The sequence below is a fragment of the Capsaspora owczarzaki genome, assembly GCF_000151315.2.
Source record: "Capsaspora owczarzaki ATCC 30864 unplaced genomic scaffold supercont2.2, whole genome shotgun sequence".
Taxonomy (NCBI): domain Eukaryota; class Filasterea; order Ministeriida; family Capsasporidae; genus Capsaspora; species Capsaspora owczarzaki.
The window spans coordinates 889,569-908,845 of record NW_011887293.1 but is presented as its reverse complement, the minus strand read 5'-3'; the positions used below and the strand labels follow the sequence as shown (position 1 = coordinate 908,845).

Here is a 19,277-nt window from a genome sequence, read left to right as displayed (position 1 = left end):
CACTCGCTGTCCGGTTATGGAAATCCATTTTTCTCCAAAAATCATTTTTTCTTTTTTTTTCTTTTTTATTTTGGATTCAGTCTTTTTTTTTTTTTTTTTTTTTTTTTTCGCGATTAGACTTTTTGGTCGTTCTTTTTCGTGTCCAACGACATTGCTTTTTTTTCTCTTTTCTGTTTGTCTCTTTTAGCTCAGTGCTGGACCCATCATTGTCGAGCCTGTGTCTATCGCAGCTTGTTGAAGCAAGACGACATCCTTAGCATCGTCTGATTTTTGCAATTCCCAACAGAAGCCTGATTTTGTGGCCTGCTGACTTTTTTTTTTTCTCACTTTTTTTCGCGCTATTTTTTTCCCCCGTCCTCGTTTCTTCCTCCACTCATCGTCGGTTGTTCGACAAAGCAAACAATCCTCGATTCTCTCTTTTTTCCGTTGAGGTTTTGTTTCTCGTGCTGCTCGTTAACAGTGTCGCTGCAACTTTACCTGCAAACGTCTTGATTTTTTTTTTTTTTTTTTTTTTCCCTTTCTGTTTCGCTCGCCCTTTTTTCCCCTTCCATCCGGATTTTTTTTTCGCCTTCTTCGACTCGCTTTTTTTCTTCCCCTTTTTTCGATCGACTTGTTCGCCTCGTTTTTCCCTTTCTTCTTATTCCTTTCGACATTCAGCGCGTCGGTCTTTTTTTTTTTTTTTTTTTCTCCTTTTCGCCTCATTACATTGAATTTTTCTTGATTTTTTTCTCCTTTTTTTTTTTTTTTTTTTTTTTTTCCGTCGCCTTGTTCTCGTCTCACAGCGACCGGACTTTGTGACTGCTCGCTTCTCCCCCTCCCTTTTTGTCGTCTTCAACATCGAAAGCACCACATTGCACTACACATCTTTTTTGTCGTAGTGTGTTGTCTCTCTGAATCCCGACGCTTAACACTTTCTTTTTACTTTTTTTTTTTATGCCGTTCAAGAAATCAACGCCCGCGTCTGTGGGCAGTGGCCAGAGCGTGCCAGTTCTCACTGGTGCCACAGTAGCAGCGTCGGCGCCAGGCTCGTCATTATCATCGTCAGCATCGTCGCTGGCATCCGCATCTGCATCGGACCTGACCTCCCGATTGGCGCTCATGATGGCTATTGCAGACCGACACAACGGTGCTCTTCCAGCGGCAGGAGCCGACGCAGACCGCCACCTGCAGCGGCTCATTGAGCAAAACCAGGCCATCCTCGACCACCAGCACTCTTCATCGTCATCGCTCTCCTCCACTTCCATCGACGCAGACGACGACGACGACAACAACAACAATATCGACGACGACGATGAGGATGGCTGCGACCTCCTCACTGCCAAAGCCTCGCGCAAGTAAGTCGTTTCATCCGTTTTTTTTTTTCCCCTCGTTTTATCGCCGTTTCTCTCCCCAAGCATGTCGTTTCTCCCCCCCCCTTTTTTTCATCATCTTCTTCTTTGTGATCTTTTCGATCAAAGTTTTCCCCCCTCCCTCCTTTTTCAACTGTGCAACATACTAAATCTGTTTCCCATCTCTCCCTTTTTTCTTTGTTTGACTCCAGATCGGACGGAAATCTCGTATCAGGCGCACAAGCCACACCCGAGCGCAAGTGGAAGCATGCTCAAGTGGAAAAGCGTCGCCGAGAGGCACTCAACACCCGCATCGAGGAGATTGGAGCCGTCCTGCCCGCGTTCGAGCCCCCGGCAAACATGCCCGGCGCACGCAAGGAGCACAAGGCTGCCATTTTGGCGCGCGCCTACGATTACATCGAGTACATGCAGGCGTGCCAGGCGCAGCTCCAGTCAGTGTACCAGTTCTCGCTCACCCAGGTCGATGCCACTCGAGCTCATCTCGAGCAACTCCGCGAGCAAGCGCGTGCCATCAACCCCGCTGCCGCCGAGGCCATCCCCCGCTCTACTGACACTGCGCCACTCGCTCAGACGCTGGCTGCCAATGTCGCCATGGTCCACACGCCGCCCGCGTCTCGCAAGTCGGCCGCTCCTCCGTCGCAGCCCGTGAGCTCCTCGTCGTCATCGATCGCCTCGTTCGCCGCTCCCGTTGGGCTGTCGCTGCAGGTGACAACACCCGACCTGCCAGAGTCTGGCCCGAGCAGCGCGCGGTCTTCCTTCTCGTCCCTCTCGTCCCGGTCATCCAAGTCGTCTGTCTCTGGCATTGTCGAGGACACGTTTGCGCACGAGGCTTGCTCGCCTGTGCTCATGCCCGCTGCTGTCGATCGCGACCCCTCGATGGACCCGCTGGCCATGTTTTTGGCGTTGCAATCGTCCTTCCACCACCATTCCCTGCCTCAAACCACGGGCGGCATTTACAATGACTTGCTGCACGACCCGCACGGCGCCAAGTGGATGGAGCAATCCTCCAAGCTTGCGCAAATTGGGACTGCCACCATTCCCGTCACGCCAGACTTTGGCTTGCAAGCCGCAGCGCCGGCTCTGCCTGGTCTCACTGACATGCTGCTCAATTCTGCGGAGGACATTCTCCATCTGCTTGACGACGAGCCATCGATGCACCACATTTCCCAGCTGGGCTCGACACCACTCTACGATCTTCTGAATGGCCTCGATGTCTCGATGTCGGTTGTATGATAATCTTTGGCTTGTTCGTTCCCCCCTTCCTTTTTTGATTCTTTTTTTTTTTTTGGGACATTGGTTCTTTGCGGCCTCCAGGCAGCTCTGACTGCCGTATGACCATCTTGCCGCTGGCACGGCTTTTTGATTCTTCTCTTTGGTTGTGGACACTTTCCATTCATTTTTATCCGACTTGTTGTTGTTGCAATCTTGATTGCAATTGATCGCCGTCTCGTTGTTGTGTGTTTTTTTTGTTTGCGTCATTGCTCTTGTGGACAAATCGTTACCTTTGTGTTAGCGTGTCTTCGTTTCTTTGTTGTTAGTTTATCCATTCTGTTGTTTATGCAACATTAAAGATTGTTCTTATCCAACACCGTTCTCTCTACGAATGACTCTGCTCTTGGACGAGCGTTTTTATTTTCTGCTGGACAATTTTCTGTTTGTTTCTGGCTGGACAATTTTCTGTTTTACTGCTGGACAATGCATTTTGATTTTCTGGCTGGACAAGTTTCTTTTTTTCTTCTTCTTGGAGAACGCTGATTGGCTGCTGGAGCCAACTTTGTTCATGTTGTTTTTCTGGCTGGACGGCTGGAGAAAGCTGATTGGTGCTGGAGCCAAACACTTTTGTTTTTCTCCGTTTTCATTTGCTTTCCTCGTCCTCGCCAGCTTCGTGGTCGCTCGCATCATTGCTCTCATTGTCGCCAAAGAAAGACGGGTTCAGCTGTGGCGAAGAAGAAGCAGCCAGGACATGGCGTTTCAGAACAGCAAAAGTGCTCTCAGGCAACTCAGCGCAGAACATCTTTTGCGAGCCTCGTCCAGCAGAGTATTTTACTTTGTACACCTTGGCTGCGACCACGCCTCAATCACATCATGGATGGCTGCCCGGCCAGCAGAGTTGAGCTCGCGGGTGCCCACACCGGCGACGAAGAGGGACTGACTAGTGAGCGGTTTTGGCGGCAGTGCTGGTAGCACGTCCCAGTGTGACTGCACATCGTTGTCACCAGTGCCAACACGTTGGAGAGCGTGCCGGTGCCAGCGATTCGAGCCCTGGTCAAATACGTACAGGCCAGATTCGAGTCGCTCGTGCATGTGTAATCTGGTGCGTGCAGCATCGGTCGCCGCATCAACAAACACCTGGCACGTCCAGCCCGTACCACCAGCAACGCGCCGATGTGTGCATGCTGAGGTCGCCAGTGGGGACGACGACGTGGATGGCCCAGCACCCCGCAGTAGTTCGGTGATGGCCGGCTGCGTGATGGATCTCCGCGTAGCACCCTCAAAGCCTGCCACAGCAAGCATTACGGTAGCGCGTCGCGCGACATGGACATTCCGACGCAAGAGGTTGAAGACGAAAGGGGACACGCGCTCAATAGAGCGGCACAGAGTTCGATTTGCGCGATGGAGGCCGGCAGTGCACGCCGCGAGCTCGTTCGTGCTCAATTGGGTGACAGTCGTTGGCGGGCACGATGGTGGCAGCTTGGGCCGGTGCGTAGCAAAAGACACGACATTGAGGCACCACCCAGCGTGTACAGCGGCGGTAGCCATAGCCAGATCTGCGCCCTCCGCGCCGCCGCTGACGAGCGTGATGGCGGGCAGAGTGTGCTGGGCATGGTCTGTCGAGGCTGATACTTGCACGAACGTGTCTTGGCAGGCAGGTGAGTGTTGCCGCGCAAACGCGATTTCGATTTGATCAAGCGCACGCAACACCTGCGGTGAGACCAGAGAGTCGTTCCATGTGAGGTGATACTCGTCGTTGTCGTCGTTGTTGTCGTTCTCGTCGTTGCGATTGTCGCTGTAGTCGTCGTTGAGCATCGTTCTTATTGTCCACTGAAAAACGACAACAAAAATTAAAAAAAAAAAACCACTGAGGAAATTCAAAATTGTGAGGCAACTCAGTCAGCTCGCAGATTTCTCAGATTTCCGCTCAGTTCGTTTCAACATGTACAACGCGATTCGAGTCGCCGAGTTTGGCGCTCCTGCCGTCATGCAGCTCCGATCTGTGGCCATTCCAGAGACCCTCGGCGCGAGTGAGGTGCTTGTGCGCGTCGCTGCGGCAGGCGTCAACCCTGTGGACACGTACATTCGCAAAGGCAATGTGAGTGCAGTGCGATCAGATTGGATGAGAGCAATCACGACAGGAGCCACAACTCTACACCATTCGACACTGTGGTCTCATTGAACGCGCTGGATGCAGTAGCCGGTCCAGTGCCGGTTCAGTGCCGGTGGCTGGCATTGACTGATCACTGACACAAAAAATCCGACATGACTGGGATTGAAAATTGGCACAGTACGCGTCGCTCCCGTCGTTACCGTACACCCCTGGCAAGGACGGCGCAGGCATTGTGCATCGTATCGGCGACAGTGTGAGCAAGGTCAAGGCTGGAGACCGGTACGGGATCCATGTCCAGTGATGTGATTTCAATGCGATTGCCCCCAAAAGTCACCACAACCAACTCCCTCATACAGAGTCTATCTCTCTGGAAGCAAGTCCGGTACATATGCCGAAATGACCATTTGCGATGTGTCGCAGGTGAGACGACAGCGTCGTTCAGTTCAATTTGCTTGAATTGACATTCGGATGGATTTATTCGGATTTCCCCCCGACTTTGGCATGGACAAACTCTCACTCTCTTCACCACATAAATCATCGGGTTGACAACCTCAGGTGCATCACCTGCCCGCAAATGTTAGCTTTGAAAAGGGCGCATCTCTGGGTGTCCCGTACGCAACTGCGTACCGCGCGCTCTTCCAGCGTTGCCGCGCTCGTTCGGCCGAGACTGTGCTGGTGCACGGCGCGAGTGGAGGCGTGGGTCTTGCCTGCGTTCAGTTTGCGCGGGTCCACGGCCTGACTGTGATTGGCACCGCGAGCTCCAAATCCGGGCGCGAACTCATTCTCGCGCAGGGTGCCCATCACGCGCTCGATCACAGCAACGACCAGTATGTCAAAGAAGTGATGGACATTACAAAGGGCCAGGGCGTCCACATTGTGATGGAGATGCTGGCGAACGTCAACCTCGAAAAGGACCTCACCATGATTCGGCGACATGGCCGCATTGCCATCATCGGAAACCGCGGATCGCTCGACTTCAACCCTCGAGCCATCATGTCCAAGGAAGCCGAGCTGTACGGTGTTCAACTGGGCGTCCTCACTTCCGAAGAAGCAGACGAGATTCATGCGGCAATTTGGGCCGGCCTCACCCAAGGTTTTCTCGATCCCGCGGTCGGCTCTGTCTTTCCGCTTGCCGACGCCGCGCGCGCCCACGAAGAGATTATCGATCCGCCAAGAGGCGCTGTTGGCAAGGTCATTCTGCGGCCAGAGATCAAGCAGTGATTGGCTGAAACCAAAAACAAAAGCAACGCAAAAACAAATGTCGATGTACAAGTTGGTTTTGTCTATTGCATGACAGTAACACAAGAAGGGAATTCACAGAAAACATTGAAACGAGGAGAGCAAGGCAGGGAATCTTGAGGATTCGACAGACAGCGCATCACCGACACTTCGGTCTGAGCAGAGTTTGACAGAGCAAATGTGGTGATTCTAAGACAAACAAACGGGGGAAAAAGGACTGTTCTAGTTAGCAATCGCAGGAGGGGTACATCATTTTCAGCAAATGTATAGACAGTTCGACATGCTCAGATAGAAGATTGAAGCGCCCATAGAAAAAAGAGAGAGAGAGAGAGGAAAGAGCGCAAAGCGGGAAGAGATTGAGTTCAACCATCTTCCTGCTCCAAGCATCCCGTTGCGCCGCGCAAGGATCAACACTCAAACGGCAGAGATGAAATGACATAGCCAAACCAGCACGAGATCCAGCAAAGCGTCTCGCAAAGAGGACGAAAGAAGAAGAAGAAAAAAGAAAAAAAAAAAAAAAAAAAAAGAGACCCCTTTGGCCCTCCTCGTGCAAAAGGGTGCTTGCCTTACCATAGCAGATACGAGAAGGGTCCGATGCAAAAGACCAAAGCCATGGGATTGACGAAGGTCTTTAGGGAGGGGAGCGCTCAGTGGTGCCCGGCAGCAGGTGCAGCGTGAGCGTCCGAAGCGTGATGCTTGGCTGCGGCGGCGCGCTGGCGGTTGCGCTCGTTGACCTCGTCGACGGCGACGTAGAGCATGAACGCACTCAGACCAAGACCAAAGCCAGGAAGCATCTGGCGGATGTTCTTGGAGGCAGAGTACGCTGATCGCCACGCTTCTTGGCGCGCCAGAGGATCCTTCAAGACGGACGACATTTGCTTTGCTGCCTTGTACTGCTGAGAAATTGAGACTGCGACGTGGATTATGTTTCGGAATTGTTGTATGAGTGACGAGTTCGGAATCGATGGATTGGTGTGGTGGGAGGGCGAGCAAAGCGAAAATCCAAAAGCGCAGGGCAAAAACGTTGCCGATCGAGTTTCGTGCCGGCTGGATGTGTCTGCGACCAGAGGGTCTTTGATTTCGACAAGATCAAAGATCGAATTCGAGGACAACAGCAAGCTATGGAGTCGCGGGAACGGGGGTGCGAGAAGCCAGACCTCACGAGAAACCTAGTTCTGTGGAACTTTGCGTTTTCGAGTTTCCGTCAGTTCACGCTCGCTTTTCTGATTTTCTCTGCTCACACCACTGATGTTCTGAGCAGATGAAACTCCATGCAATTCCTGAGCAATTGAGCAGCGTTCAATCAAATAGAACATACAATAAACAAAAAATAAACCAAAAAAAAACGTTTCAGTCTTTTTTTGTAAGTTTTGATGTTTTGAATTGCTGTCTTTTTTGTTTCCTCAAAAACCTCGTGGCGATACGAAACCATGCGTGCCTTCCCCCTATCTTTTGCTACCCCTTCTCTTTTATTTTACTTCAACGGCAGTATCGAAGCCTGAATTGAGTCTTTTCCATCTCAACCCTTCAGGTCAAAAACAACAAACAAAGTGCCAAGATCACACATCGATAGCCCCTTCATTTAGGTCGCTGCTTCAGCGTGTTGTTATTAGTCACGGAAGTCGGCATCACCCAGAAGGGCAGCACAACCCCTCCTTTTTGATAAAAAAAGCTACCGAGGGGTTTCTCTTTGAGTTGACTTTTTCCTATGAACTTTTTTCTTCTTGTTTACGACTGCTTACTCATCTGCTGCTCTTTTTGCCTTTTGTGATCTGCTTCTTCCTCCTTCTCTCTCTCGCTTGCTTCAGGTTGTCCCGTCCTCCGCCCTGGTGGCAAGCGATGGCGCATTGACCGCGTGGTCGACCGCATGGAGATCGCCTACTTTTTTTTTTTTTGGGCTACTTCTCTGTCACAAGGCGACCCGTCGTCCTCTCCGTCGACATCCGCATTCAAGCATCCTGATTTGCTATTTGGACCCCGCCGCCGCATCGCGACCGGAAACAAGCGCATGTTTGCTGCAAAGGTAACAACGCGTTTTCATTCGTTTCTTCCAGTTGTCTTTTCTTTCCTCCTCCTTGTCCCTCGTCCTCGTCGTCGTCGTCGTCATTCAACCCTGCCGATGTTGCACGAGAACGATCGTCCGTGTACGATCTGGTTCGACATCCAACACTGTAGCGTTCCGGACAAGACTTGGACATCTTTCCTTTCTCTTTTCCTCCCCCTTTCTCCCGCAAGACCGATTGTGTGTACGAGTTCGTGCTTCATCTTGAGCGGACCCGACTAGGATGGCTTGCTAGAATACCGCTGGCTTTGGCCGGTGCGAGCGAATGGGCAGTTGATGTAGCGGCGGGAGGAACTGACATTCACTCCCCATCTGCGATTATCTATCACTAATAATCTTTTGCTCGACATTTCTTCTCATCCCCCTTTGCTTTTTCTTGTTTCATCCACTGTGTTTTCTTGTCCCTGTTTGCCTTTTCAAAATTGCTAACGCCATCTCTGTACCCCTTTTTTAGATGTTGGATTTGCATCTCGACGTAGCTAGGCCCAAGACGTTGCCCTCGGCCCAAACCTCGCTTCAGGTATGTATCAGCCATTGGTGGTGGGTCTGGCACGTTTTTTGCGCACAACATGATGTTACAATCCAAATACATTCGAATTTTGCGAGCATCACATTTGTGCAAAAGCGGTGGAGCGTGCATTGATTGGCTCTTCAACGGCAACTTGGTGCAGTGTCAACACATGAAACAACCTTCAAAGTCCACGCTGCTGGGTTGCATGTCACTCATGACGAAACAAACAGTGGTTGGCAACGATTCTTCGGTTGGAGATACCAGAACGTTGCGAAAAGCGTCAAAAAAGCTCAAGTTGTGGAGTAGCTCTTGAACAACATGAACTAACTAACTTTCTCACAAAACAAAAAAGAAAGGATGTTTAGTTGTTTGGAAGGATAAAACCGCGAAGGGCGGGATTGCGCGAAACGCAGTGCCGAATGTCACAAAGCGTTTACCGCAGAACAGAGCGTGGACAAGGTTAAAGTTGGACTCGCACTCCAACGAGTAGCTGGGTGATTTGTGGCTGCACCATCCATCAAGCTGTCGCTTTGGGCCCACATTGCTGGAATGCAACACAACCTTGATCTGAGCGCTGCACGATGAATGTACTGTATTTTGTTATTTTGTATGTTTGTGGTTTTTGTTTTTTCACAGGTTTCTGCGTTGCTCAATGTCTCGATCTCGATCCATTCATCTTCCATACGAGCAAGAGCATCCATGTGCGATGTGGATTCCCTGAGGGCCTTTCCCCCATCCCTTCCATCCCCTCCATGATTTCTCATGCCATTCTTTGCGTTCAGATTTTGCCAAATGCAAAACCACAGTCCCCTATTTTTTTTTATTTTTTTTATTTTTTTCGATTTTGACAACAGCAGCGACCAACACAACACACTGCGTCCCATTCCCTCATATCCGCGCCATCCAGCAGGACACACTTTGCAAATCGACTCAAAAACCATTCCTCACAGTCACCCACGCGCGCGAGAGAATGCCGGTCTCCATCCTGCTGCGGGTGGAGATTCCATCTCAAAACCTCCAAAAGTCGCTGCTGTTTGAGCCGCACTTGCCCGTGTGGTTTGCCAAGCAGCTCATCCTCGACAAGATGTCCAAGGACGAGGAAAATGTCATCAACTACGGCCTGTTCATCCCGCCAGCCAACGGTCGTGCCGGCAAGTTCCTCGACGAAGAGCGGTGAGTTTTTTTTTTTTTTTTTCGCTTTTTTTTTTTTCGATTTTTCGCTTGTCGCTTGTCTGCAGTCGCGCGCTCTGTCTCTTTCGTTGTGCCCCGTTCTTCTGCCCGCTCGGCTTCCAACGTCGTCCCAATCCTGCAGCCATCTCGCGGGCCCTTCCTTTGTCCGCGCTCTTGCTAACAACCCTTTCTCACTCAAAAAGCCATTCTGACTCTTTTTTTTTTTTTTTTTTTTTTTGGGCATTTTGCCGTTTTGCTCTTTTTTTTTTTTTTTTTTTTTTTTTTGGGCATTTGCGGCAGCGGTCGATGCTTGCTTGCTTGTGATGACAGCTTGTGTCGGTCTGTCTGGTGAACATGCACGCGGCATTGGCTGCTGTCGTTGATGGGTTGTTGCGAATGGCTGGATGGGGGTTGTGTGAGAAATGTGCTGTTCTTTGGACGGCATATATAGGCCATTGTCGGAAGAAGTGTCGCGAGCTTGTGCTTGCTGCTAGGAGCACCCATGACTTGCGACATTCCGCTTCATACATTGGCATGCACACAGCCCAGTGCGAGAGCGGCGCGACCATCCGGTGGAGCCTTCTTCTTTTGTGGTTGTTTTTGACCCTTATCCTCAATCCTCGCCCAGCGATCCGGTCGTCCCGTTTGACACCACCACCACCACCATCTCGAATGATTCACGTTCATTGATTCATTCAAACCCCCCTCGCTCTGAGACTCCCGCTTGCGGCTTTCATCGCAGCGAGGCGGGCCAACTCAAACGCCTCTTCATTTATCATTTATCATTATTGCCGATGTTTTGAATCGTGTTTGTGGCATTCTTGGATTGGAATGAGACGTGAGACTTGCGCTCGGCTTGAACACTGCGTTCGTCGCGCTGCACAACTTGCGCACTACAACGACAGATATTGTATTGAGATGTGAGTGGCGATTCAACACGCTGGAATATGCGGCAGAAAACGCGCCAATGTGTGGCCAAATTGGCTCCGTTGAATGGCATTTTCGAGGTCATGCCATTGATCCGAAGAGAGAAAGATACACCATACATACATGCCAGATGGCCAGTAGACCCATCCTTCCGAACAAGAAACACCCAACACAACAACCGAAACAAAAAACCCGCCAACAAACCCACCTCTCATTTCTTCTCTCACTTGACAACCCTATTACCATTCTCCGCATCCATCAGACTGCTCGCGTCGTACAGCCTGGAAAACAACGATCTCGTATCATTCCGACTCAAGCGCAAGCTCTACCGCGATGTCATTGACGACAAGCAACTGATCGAGTACAATTCCAAGTCTTCCCGAAAGAAATTTGGAGAACTTGTCGCCAAGGGCAATGTAGAAAAGATTCAAAAGATGCTCAAGAGTGGCACAGACCCCAACTTTGTGTTGGAAACGGGTGGTACGTTTGGTGCGCTTCTCTGCTTTCGAGTTTGTTGATTCGAGCTTCCGCGTCAAACTTTTTTTGGGATTGTTTTCAATGTGCAGATACGCCGTTGGCCCTCGCCGCAGGCCGTGACATGAAGGACATGATTGTCGTTCTTGTGGATGGCGGCGCGTACATGGACTACCGATGCGCCAACTCGCACACTCCTCTGCACACTGCTTCCATCCTTGGAAGTACGCTGGCGTTGAAGGTACTTCGCCTCGAGCCTTTTTCCTTAGTTGTCTTGCCATTATGTACGTCCTGCATGCTCAACGATCCCTTGCTTGTTTGTTTTTTGTGTGTTTGTTTCCGTGATGGGGCCCAGACAATGCTCGATCTCGGTGCCTCACCAAATTACCGCGACAAGCTAGGCCTGACACCACTGTATCATGCATGCATGACGGGTCAACAGGGCTCGGCCGAGCTTTTGCTGAAATACGAGGCGCAGCTCCAGCAGTGCGACCAACAAGCATGGTCGGAATTGCACCAGGCTTGCAAGCATGGTCATGCAGCGATTGTCGACTTGCTGGTCTGGTACGGCGCCATGATCAATGCACAAAACGTGACTGGCAACACCGCCATGCACGTGAGCATTCTCCAAAAGCAGCCCAATTGCACCAAAATCCTTCTCAAACGCGGAGCCAGCAAGGACATTCAGAACAAGGGAGCCCAAACGCCCTTCCAGGTATGCGCTCCAGCTCCGTGAGCTCTTCTTGTTGTTCATGGATGGTAATGGATCTCCGGCACTCACCACATTGCGGTTTGTCTCCATCATCCAATCAGATGGCCGCCATGTCTGGTTTAAACGAAATTGCCGAGTTTATTCGCGCCTTCAAGCCCGAGGATGTTGGTATGTTGCGTGGAACTGCTCTCCTCTTTTGATTCCATGGATACTTTCCCTCCATTCCACCAATGCTCACTCTTTGTTCCTTCTTTCTTCTCCCACACAGTTCGGTTTACGGCAGAGCCCGCGTACGAACGAAGAAAGCGATCGAGCAACGCGTCTTCGTCTGGAAGCTCGACACCCAAAACAGCGCACAAGGCGCCAGCCTCTGCAGCAAAAAAGAAGGTGCAAGTCACGCGCTTGGCCGTGACAACAAAAGGTCGGGTTTTGTACCCGTACCGTGCATCGCGAGCCGACGAGCTCGAGCTGAACGAAGGCGACACAATCGAAATCTTCCAGAAAGGCGACGACGGATGGTGGGAAGGCATCAATGGCGAACGCACGGGCTGGTTCCCGAGCAACTATGTTGAGGAGCACACTGTTCCGTACCGCAACGCTCGCGACTCTGTGCTCATCCCTCCACCACCGCCGGTCGAAGACATGGAGTCCGAACCAGTCGCCGACGGCGCGACGGGCAACATTTCGCTCTGGATGTCGACCGATCGCCTGTCGCGCTTCATGCGGCAAGCGTCCATGATGTCGCTCAACCAGGTTGGCTCCACCATGTCCTTGAACACTGTGGGGCTTGCTCAGCCATCCGCGGGCTACTTTAACGACATGCCTCCGCCTCCTCCAGAGTTTGGCGGCGGCAGCTCGAACAGCAGCAGCGGACCCGCCAGCATGAATGGCAGCAGTACCAACCTCAACCTGAATGCCCATCCACCTCTCAACAAGGGCAACAGCTTTGGCTCCATCCCTCCACCGCAGATTCCCTCCGCTGCCGCGGCCATCATGAATCGCGGCAACCGTGCGGCTTCGTTCAACACTGGCTCAAACCCAGTGTTTATTCCGCCGCCGCCCAGTTTTGCCGGAACGTCGTTCTCGTCCTCCTCGCTTCCTTCCAGCATGCCACCACCCACCGCCCGCAAGCCGAGCGCCGGCTCATACAATGGCACGAATGGCGTCAAGACCACTACCGTCGCGGCGCTGTTTGACGACAACTCGCTGCCACCGCCGCCGCCCGTTGACTTTGACTTTTTGCCGCCTCCGCCCTCCTTCCTCACCAATGGAAGCTTTGACTTGCACTCCCTACCACCACCACCGCCAGCCATGCTCGACGGTGCCGGCGGCGGCTATTTCGACGACGGGCTGCCATTGCCTCCCCCGCCTCCAATGTGAGCCAGGCGGTCAAGGTTTATCATCCTGTATTTTGCATCATCATTTTTTTTTACAGTGCGAGATTGATTCTTCTTGCTTCCTTTTTTTTGGTGTTGTGTTGACTGCTAGTTGTCAATCATGAAAGAGAAAAATACCGACAAAAAAAAAACAAAAAAACAAAAACAAAATACCCTCAACGAAAATCACAAACTCTCAGGTCGTTCTTGTTGCTCGAATAGGTGAGTGCGAGCCATGTGCCGTCGTCAGCACGCCCGACAATGAAACCACCAACCAAGTCCATTTGAAAAGAAACAACTGCTCGAAAAGAATCCTCTTCTCATTGTCGTACATCAAGCATGAATCGAACGCACACACAAACGCAGCAACTCAAAAGACCATCACACGGTTTGAACGAGCCACAAGCTGGTCGTACGGGGTGGGGGTTGCCAAAACTGCGTTTAGTAGTTGGAGGCAGCCTTGTAGACGCCACGCTTGCTCTTGGCGAGGTGCTCCGAGAACTCCTGGTAGGGGGTCTTGGTGAGGGGAGCAGACTTCCAGAGGGCAGGCTCGAGGTAGTTGGAGGTGGCAGTGAGGGCAGCGAAGGTGGCCTTGGCGAAGTTGCCGAGGGTCTTGGTGGAGCCACGACCAGAGGTATAGCAGTCCTGGACACCAGCCATGGTGAGGAGCTTCTTGACGGTGCCGGCAGCGACGAGACCGGTGCCGCGGGGAGCGGGGATGAGACGCACGTGGACGGCGCCGCACTTGCCGTGGACCTTCATGGGGACGGTGTGGGCGTTGCCGAGCTTGGTGCCCCAGAAACCACGACGGATCGGGATGATGGCAATCTTGGCGTTGATGATGGCACCGCGAATGGCAGTGGCGACTTCCTTGGCGCACTTGACGCCGAGGCCGAGGTGGCCGTCGTAATCGCCAATGGCAATGAAGGCCTTGAAGCGGGTGCGCTGACCGGCGCGGGTCTGCTTCTGGACGGGCATGATCTTGAGGACCTCGTCCTTCAGCTTGCCACCGAAGAAGTGATCCATGATCTGGTACTCCTTGATAGGGAGCGAGAACAGGTAGATGTGCTCAACCGAGCGGATCTTGCCATCACGGACGAGGCGACCAAGACGGGTAACGGGAACCCATTCCTTGTCCTCCTCCTTGGCACCGCGGCCACCACGGGCACCACGGTCGCCACGAGCGCCACGTCCGCGCTCGCCACGGTCACCACCGCGGCCACGGCCACGGCCGCCAAAGCCGCCACGTCCGCCCCTGCGTTCACCTTCGGCAGCTCGGTCCGCCATTTGCTAAGCGAGTCAAACAAGGTGCAAAAAGAGGGTGAGTAATTTGCGCTGATCAAGCAAGTCGACAAGACGGATTGGGAAACAAACATAGCGAAACCAAAAGTGCTTCGCCCTTTGCCTCGCTTTTCTCGCTTCGTGCTCCTCCTGCCATGCGCTCTCTCCTCCAATCCGGAAGACATGGATGTATTGTATCGGATTGGAAGTAGGAGGGCGGCAGGACGCGCTCAGATGGGCAAGCGGACGAGGTGGCGAGGACCAAAAGTTTCGTTTTTTTTTTTTTTTTGCTTTCCCTTTCATCCCGCAGAGAGTTCAACGCAGAGGCAGCAGCTGCTGCTGCACCCACTCGCTCTGCAAGACGCTTTGACACTGATGTGCAGAGGCCCAGCGCTCCAAGGGAAGAGGGCAGCACGCGAGCGAGTCGAAGGACAAAGAAAGATGAAAACCAAAAAGGCTTACAAGTATGTAGCAAAGTTAGTTGAAAAAAAAGAGAGAACGAAGACACTTCTTCAGCCAAAAAGCGTAAAAGCGTGTGTTCCGAAATCCGAAACACAAAACCCCATCGCATCAATGTTAATAACTGGGTTTGTGGATCAACTGCAGGGGGATTTTTCTTTGGTCTCGAAGCGCGGTGTCAAAGTTCAACAACGAAAAAAGGCATTTGATCGATTGCTCGTTCTGCCCTAGCATTTTGAACTTGTGTACAAACCGCCACACAATTCAGAAGTCCATCTCAGCAATACACACCTTCTCCCTTTTTTGCTTTGGCCTCGTCTCAGTCGTCTCTATTTGAAACTTGCTCAGAATGGCGCCGGCAGCGATTCCACTGCTGTTGGACACGTCCATCCGCGACTGGGTGCTCATCCCCATCGTCATTGTCATGTTCTTGCTTGGCATTGTGCGCCACCACATCACCGAGCTGCTCAAGTCGGACAGGATTGACGACAAGGCTGCCAAAGCGGCGCTCGACGGGTAAAGTGGATGAAAGACTCTCTCTGCTATTGGCTTGGCTTGGTTTTCGCGCGTTCGCGTTTCGGCAGCTGCTGGCGACGGCGTTGATGATGACTCTCTGCTTGTGCTCGGGTGGAGTCGGGAGTGTTGGGAGGGGGGGGAGGCATAGCACACTGCCTTGCTTCAGCTTTTTTTTTTTTCTTCGTTTCGAGGTGTTTCCCTTCTTTCACCCTTGTTGCTGCTGGCACTGTCGCCAGTTTCCAAGTGTGCTGCGACGACCCCTTGAACACTTGAACACTTGAACACAGAACAGTCTCTCTGACACTCATCGATGCATCGCGCGCTCCGCTGGTTTCTTTGCGCTTTTGGTCTTTTCCAGACAAGGACTTCTCCGCGCTCGAGTGCTCCGTGCGAACGGCCGGTTTCTGTCGCCGCTGGCCTTCCAGATGCGCAAGAACTTTTTCACTCAAGCCGATGGCGGAGATGACAGCAAGAAGGGCTGGCTGATGCAGGAGCGTCCCAAGCCCGCCAACCCGATGGGCGACCCGTCGCAAATGATGGGCATGCTCAAGAACAACATGTCCTTTGTCATCCCCCAGATGCTCATCATGGGCTGGATTAACTACTTTTTCTCTGGATTCATCGCGAGTACGGGTGGAGCCTTGGTGCTTTTGTTTTTGGTGTGCTTGTTTTGTGTGTTGCTTGTCTGACGCTCAAAACTTGTCTGTTCCTTCCCCTCCGGCTCAGCTCGCGTTCCCTTCCCTCTCACTGTGCGCTTCAAGATGATGCTTCAGCGCGGTATTGAGCTGCCCACTTTGGATGCTTCGTGGGTCTCGTCGTTGAGCTGGTACTTTTTGGCCGTCTTTGGCGTTCGCGGACTGCACACGCTGGTGCTTGGCGAAGGCAATGGTAGGTTGTGATGAGTGGTTTTCGTTGGTTGTTTTGTTGTTCTTGCGCGTGTCCGTGGGGTTTCAGCGCCATCCGGTGATTGAGTGCTCATTTGTTTTGGGGGGGGGGTTTTCTCATCACTTTTTGTGTTGCCCTTGTTTAGCCGCTGACCAATCGATGAACATGCAACAAATGGCGGGCATGGGAATGACCCCAAACCCGACGGTGGACATGAACCAAGTCTTCAAGGCCGAGCGAGAAAACCTCGACCTGTGCGTGCACGAGTACGCGCTCGCCAACATTGAGCGCGCCTTGCTCGATACCGCATCAGTCTCGGCAACTTCCACGACCAGCAAGCTCAAGCAACATTGAAGCCATTGCCCAGGTCAACTACTCTCCATTCTTGTCTTGAAATTTGTACAATAAAACGAAACATTGCTGCAACCAGGCAGATGTGGAGGGGGGAGTAACGAGCTTTTTGAGTTTTAAAAGACAACAAATGCAATAGCACAAGAAAATAATTGGATTGACCAAGCACGTCGCACCGGGCCGCCCCGGGGGAAGGAGAACACAACAAGAGAGAGAGAGAGAGAAAGAGAGAGAGAGAGAGAGAGAGAGAGAGAGAGAGAGAGAGAGAGAGAGAGAGAGAGAGAGAGAGAGAGAGAGAGAGAGAGAGAGAGAGAGAAAAAGGCACTACAAAACAAAGCAGGAAAATGGCACATTGAATCACGCAATAAACGAACAAAATTTCCAAAAAACCACCTTAGGACGTGTAGCCTCCTTGCTGATAGCCACCGGGAGCGCCATACGTGGGGTAGGCTGTCGCGGCGGGATAGTAGCCAGGATGCATGCCGGGATAGGCTGCTGGCATTTGTGATTTGTCCTCCTCGCCAGTGCCGTACGAATACGATTCAGGATAGCCCGAGTTCGGGGCACGCCCTTGGTTGTTCTGTGGCATGGAGGGATTGCCTTGCATTGACGGTGCTGGGGGTTGCGGTGCTGGGGCGCTCGCGCTGTTTCCGGAAGAGCCAGCGCTGGAGGGGATACCACCGCCGTCTGGAGCGTTAAGACATGTTTGGATGAGGTTCTTGCCTTCGGGCTTTGTAATCAGTGGCTGCAGTTTGGGCGTGGCGAACGTATAGACATGGCCCGTCTCGGACGCAACCAAGAGCAGCACCTGTGTTCCGGTCAGCGTGCTCAACTCGTACGCCTTCTTCATGATGCCTGCTTTGCGCTTGCTGAATGTGATGTGTCGTCGGCTCTTGTCCTCAATGAACTCAATGTTGATCTTCCTGCGACCACGGCCAGAGCCGCGGCGGACGGGGGTGTCGCCGTCCGAGTCGTCCGAGCCGTCACTGAGACCGCCGTCCTCCGGGTTGACGTTCGTGTACTCGTCAGCCATTTCTCTCGGGTTTGTAAAATTTGACGATTAGATCCGAAAAAAAAAAACCCAAAAAAGATGCTTGTTGTTGCGGGGGCAAAAAAAAGGTTCGAGGCTTTGAATGCTTGGAGGTCTGTTGGAAAATCAAACAAGTGAGAGGGAGGTTTTCAAAAAAAAAAAAAAAAAAAAAAAAAAAAAAAAAAAAAAAAAAAAAGAGGCGTCAAACAAATTTCCATAAGACGATTGAGAGCTTCCTAAAGTCGAGTTGCTACTCAGACACTGACGGCAACAGGGTGATTTTTTTAGCCGTTTTCAGCTGCAACGCACACAGAATATTCCCAAAAAAAAAAAAAGACAAAAGCGCGAGAGAATGTTGCTGGCTTTGTCTCCTCACCACCTCCCCTGCCCCATAAAAAACCGGGATGCACGCCAAGTGCTGCAAATGCATCGACGATCATCAAACATGGCACAGCGCACCGTGCGACCAGCAAAGCGACAAAAAAAAAAAAAAAAGCAAAGATCTCAATAAAAAAAAAAAAAAAAACGAGCCAAAAGCGTTTCATTCGTGACATTGCAACCTCCATTCACGGCAGGATGCACATGCACTCGATGGCATGGATTCTCACCAATGCAAAAGCAACCACGGGGAGAGGGAGAGAGCGAGCGCGAGGAGGAGGAGCGAGAGAGCGAGCCACAGCCAAAAAGGGGAGTTCGGAGCTGCAACTGAATTGGGAATAAAAAAAATTTGCAACAAGAAAAAAAAAAAAAAAAAAAAAAAAAAAAAGGCAATGCAACTGCTCGTCACTCACAACCACCATCTCCGCCAATCAAAGGTCGAAACGGCAATCCGCACACCATTGGCGAACGCAACATCTCGACAAAGGGGAGAATCGCCGCAGCGTCGAGGCTGCAGAGCGGCACGACCGAGGAACGCTGAACAGCGTCATTGGTTGTGCGGAGGCGTGCAAGATCCGCGAGGAAGGGCGATGGCAGCACACCAAGGGCCATCTCAGCCCGCTAGACGCATGGTGCAGCGGTGGCAGACGCGCCGCGAGCCGTGCGATGCCACAACAAACAGCTCGAGCCGCCAGCCAAGATCACAAAACTTGGCGCCTTTTTTTTTTTTTTTTTGTATTTTTTTTTTTTTTGCCGACATGTGCTGCGTCCCGCAATAGAGCTCCGCCGCCCGTGAGCCACTGGTGGCCGGGGCACATGGACGCAGGGATGAACAGCAGAGCCATCGTGCTTGTGGTGGATGTTGCGACGCTGCCATTCACCAACGACAGCGCCGATGAGATCGACACGCGGACGAAAACGCAAAACGAGAATTTTTTTTTTTAAAAAAAAAGATAGCCAACTTTAGACTTTTGGGTGCTTGATTAGTGAAAGGGATCGTATAAAATGGAGCTGGGCGTGTGTTTTGATGAGGGTTGCACCAAAAAAAAAAAAAAAAAAAGTTACAAAAAAAAAAGTTACAAAAAACAAAATTACAGCAAAAGACTGAGCTCAGAATCTGAGAATGAGAAGGATGGAAGAACAGGCCACGTTTAACACGTTTTCAACAGAAAAGTCGATTGGCAGAACCAAGCTCACCTCAGGGTCGTTGCAGCGAACCGCTGGCAAAAGCG

At 51.8% G+C, this 19,277-nt stretch overlaps 10 protein-coding genes across 10 annotated transcripts; 5 read left to right on the top strand and 5 right to left on the bottom strand.

Annotated features, from left to right (window-relative positions):
• Positions 1-851: 851 nt before the first annotated feature.
• CAOG_01464 (hypothetical protein) lies at positions 852-2,935 on the top strand. Its single transcript, XM_004364275.2, has 2 exons — positions 852-1,334; positions 1,541-2,935. The coding sequence occupies exons 1-2, from the start codon at positions 934-936 to the stop codon at positions 2,580-2,582; spliced, it is 1,443 nt and encodes a 480-aa protein (XP_004364332.1). The 5' UTR covers positions 852-933; the 3' UTR covers positions 2,583-2,935.
• A 457-nt stretch (positions 2,936-3,392) lies between these two features.
• CAOG_01463 (hypothetical protein) lies at positions 3,393-4,376 on the bottom strand (the record flags this gene model as incomplete). Its single annotated transcript, XM_004364274.1, has 1 exon — positions 3,393-4,376. One exon carries the CDS (start codon positions 4,374-4,376, stop codon positions 3,393-3,395), a length of 984 nt encoding a protein of 327 aa, XP_004364331.1.
• Positions 4,377-4,468: 92 nt separating this feature from the next.
• Positions 4,469-6,016, top strand: CAOG_01462 (zinc-binding alcohol dehydrogenase). Its single transcript, XM_004364273.2, has 4 exons — positions 4,469-4,659; positions 4,853-4,953; positions 5,031-5,094; positions 5,230-6,016. Exons 1-4 carry the CDS (start codon positions 4,504-4,506, stop codon positions 5,893-5,895), a joined length of 987 nt encoding a protein of 328 aa, XP_004364330.1. The 5' UTR covers positions 4,469-4,503; the 3' UTR covers positions 5,896-6,016.
• On the bottom strand, positions 5,934-6,847 carry CAOG_01461 (hypothetical protein). The gene is made up of 2 exons (XM_004364272.2): positions 6,484-6,847; positions 5,934-6,102 (listed from the first exon to the last, which is right to left on the bottom strand). The coding sequence occupies exon 1, from the start codon at positions 6,786-6,788 to the stop codon at positions 6,561-6,563; it is 228 nt and encodes a 75-aa protein (XP_004364329.1). The 5' UTR covers positions 6,789-6,847; the 3' UTR covers positions 5,934-6,102; positions 6,484-6,560.
• Positions 6,848-7,780: 933 nt separating this feature from the next.
• On the top strand, positions 7,781-8,618 carry CAOG_08511 (hypothetical protein; the record flags this gene model as incomplete). Its single annotated transcript, XM_011271791.1, has 2 exons — positions 7,781-7,936; positions 8,430-8,618. The coding sequence occupies 2 exons, from the start codon at positions 7,781-7,783 to the stop codon at positions 8,616-8,618; spliced, it is 345 nt and encodes a 114-aa protein (XP_011270093.1).
• A 680-nt stretch (positions 8,619-9,298) lies between these two features.
• CAOG_01460 (hypothetical protein) lies at positions 9,299-13,305 on the top strand. The gene is made up of 6 exons (XM_004364271.2): positions 9,299-9,659; positions 10,846-11,063; positions 11,150-11,298; positions 11,413-11,772; positions 11,871-11,937; positions 12,038-13,305. The coding sequence occupies exons 1-6, from the start codon at positions 9,457-9,459 to the stop codon at positions 13,147-13,149; spliced, it is 2,109 nt and encodes a 702-aa protein (XP_004364328.2). The 5' UTR covers positions 9,299-9,456; the 3' UTR covers positions 13,150-13,305.
• A 104-nt stretch (positions 13,306-13,409) lies between these two features.
• Positions 13,410-14,962, bottom strand: CAOG_01459 (ribosomal protein S2). The gene is made up of 2 exons (XM_004364270.2): positions 14,889-14,962; positions 13,410-14,435 (listed from the first exon to the last, which is right to left on the bottom strand). Exon 2 carries the CDS (start codon positions 14,430-14,432, stop codon positions 13,587-13,589), a length of 846 nt encoding a protein of 281 aa, XP_004364327.1. The 5' UTR covers positions 14,433-14,435; positions 14,889-14,962; the 3' UTR covers positions 13,410-13,586.
• Positions 14,963-15,200: 238 nt separating this feature from the next.
• CAOG_01458 (ferredoxin 1-like protein) lies at positions 15,201-16,712 on the top strand. The gene is made up of 4 exons (XM_004364269.2): positions 15,201-15,401; positions 15,760-16,028; positions 16,128-16,289; positions 16,432-16,712. The coding sequence occupies exons 1-4, from the start codon at positions 15,235-15,237 to the stop codon at positions 16,638-16,640; spliced, it is 807 nt and encodes a 268-aa protein (XP_004364326.2). The 5' UTR covers positions 15,201-15,234; the 3' UTR covers positions 16,641-16,712.
• A 15-nt stretch (positions 16,713-16,727) lies between these two features.
• Positions 16,728-17,782, bottom strand: CAOG_01457 (MADS box protein). Its single transcript, XM_004364268.2, has one exon. The coding sequence runs from the start codon at positions 17,668-17,670 to the stop codon at positions 17,032-17,034; it is 639 nt and encodes a 212-aa protein (XP_004364325.1). The 5' UTR covers positions 17,671-17,782; the 3' UTR covers positions 16,728-17,031.
• Positions 17,783-18,450: 668 nt separating this feature from the next.
• Positions 18,451-18,890, bottom strand: CAOG_01456 (hypothetical protein; the record flags this gene model as incomplete). The annotated part of the gene is made up of 2 exons (XM_004364267.1): positions 18,451-18,666; positions 18,804-18,890. The coding sequence occupies 2 exons, from the start codon at positions 18,888-18,890 to the stop codon at positions 18,451-18,453; spliced, it is 303 nt and encodes a 100-aa protein (XP_004364324.1).
• Between the last annotated feature and the right edge of the window lie 387 nt (positions 18,891-19,277).

Coding starts and splice junctions, on each gene's coding strand:
- CAOG_01461 (XM_004364272.2), bottom strand. CDS start 6,788: ATGTCGTCCGTCTTGAAGGATCCTCTGGCGCGCCAAGAAGCGTGGCGA.
- CAOG_01460 (XM_004364271.2), top strand. CDS start 9,457: ATGCCGGTCTCCATCCTGCTGCGGGTGGAGATTCCATCTCAAAACCTC. Junction 11,299..11,412: donor GAAGTACGCTGGCGTTGAAG/GTACTTCGCCTC, acceptor GATGGGGCCCAG/ACAATGCTCGATCTCGGTGC. Junction 11,773..11,870: donor GAGCCCAAACGCCCTTCCAG/GTATGCGCTCCA, acceptor TCATCCAATCAG/ATGGCCGCCATGTCTGGTTT.
- CAOG_01457 (XM_004364268.2), bottom strand. CDS start 17,670: ATGGCTGACGAGTACACGAACGTCAACCCGGAGGACGGCGGTCTCAGT.
- CAOG_01462 (XM_004364273.2), top strand. CDS start 4,504: ATGTACAACGCGATTCGAGTCGCCGAGTTTGGCGCTCCTGCCGTCATG. Junction 4,660..4,852: donor CGTACATTCGCAAAGGCAAT/GTGAGTGCAGTG, acceptor AAATTGGCACAG/TACGCGTCGCTCCCGTCGTT. Junction 4,954..5,030: donor AAGGTCAAGGCTGGAGACCG/GTACGGGATCCA, acceptor TCCCTCATACAG/AGTCTATCTCTCTGGAAGCA.
- CAOG_01459 (XM_004364270.2), bottom strand. CDS start 14,432: ATGGCGGACCGAGCTGCCGAAGGTGAACGCAGGGGCGGACGTGGCGGC.
- CAOG_01464 (XM_004364275.2), top strand. CDS start 934: ATGCCGTTCAAGAAATCAACGCCCGCGTCTGTGGGCAGTGGCCAGAGC. Junction 1,335..1,540: donor ACTGCCAAAGCCTCGCGCAA/GTAAGTCGTTTC, acceptor GTTTGACTCCAG/ATCGGACGGAAATCTCGTAT.
- CAOG_01458 (XM_004364269.2), top strand. CDS start 15,235: ATGGCGCCGGCAGCGATTCCACTGCTGTTGGACACGTCCATCCGCGAC. Junction 15,402..15,759: donor GCCAAAGCGGCGCTCGACGG/GTAAAGTGGATG, acceptor GGTCTTTTCCAG/ACAAGGACTTCTCCGCGCTC. Junction 16,290..16,431: donor GGTGCTTGGCGAAGGCAATG/GTAGGTTGTGAT, acceptor GCCCTTGTTTAG/CCGCTGACCAATCGATGAAC.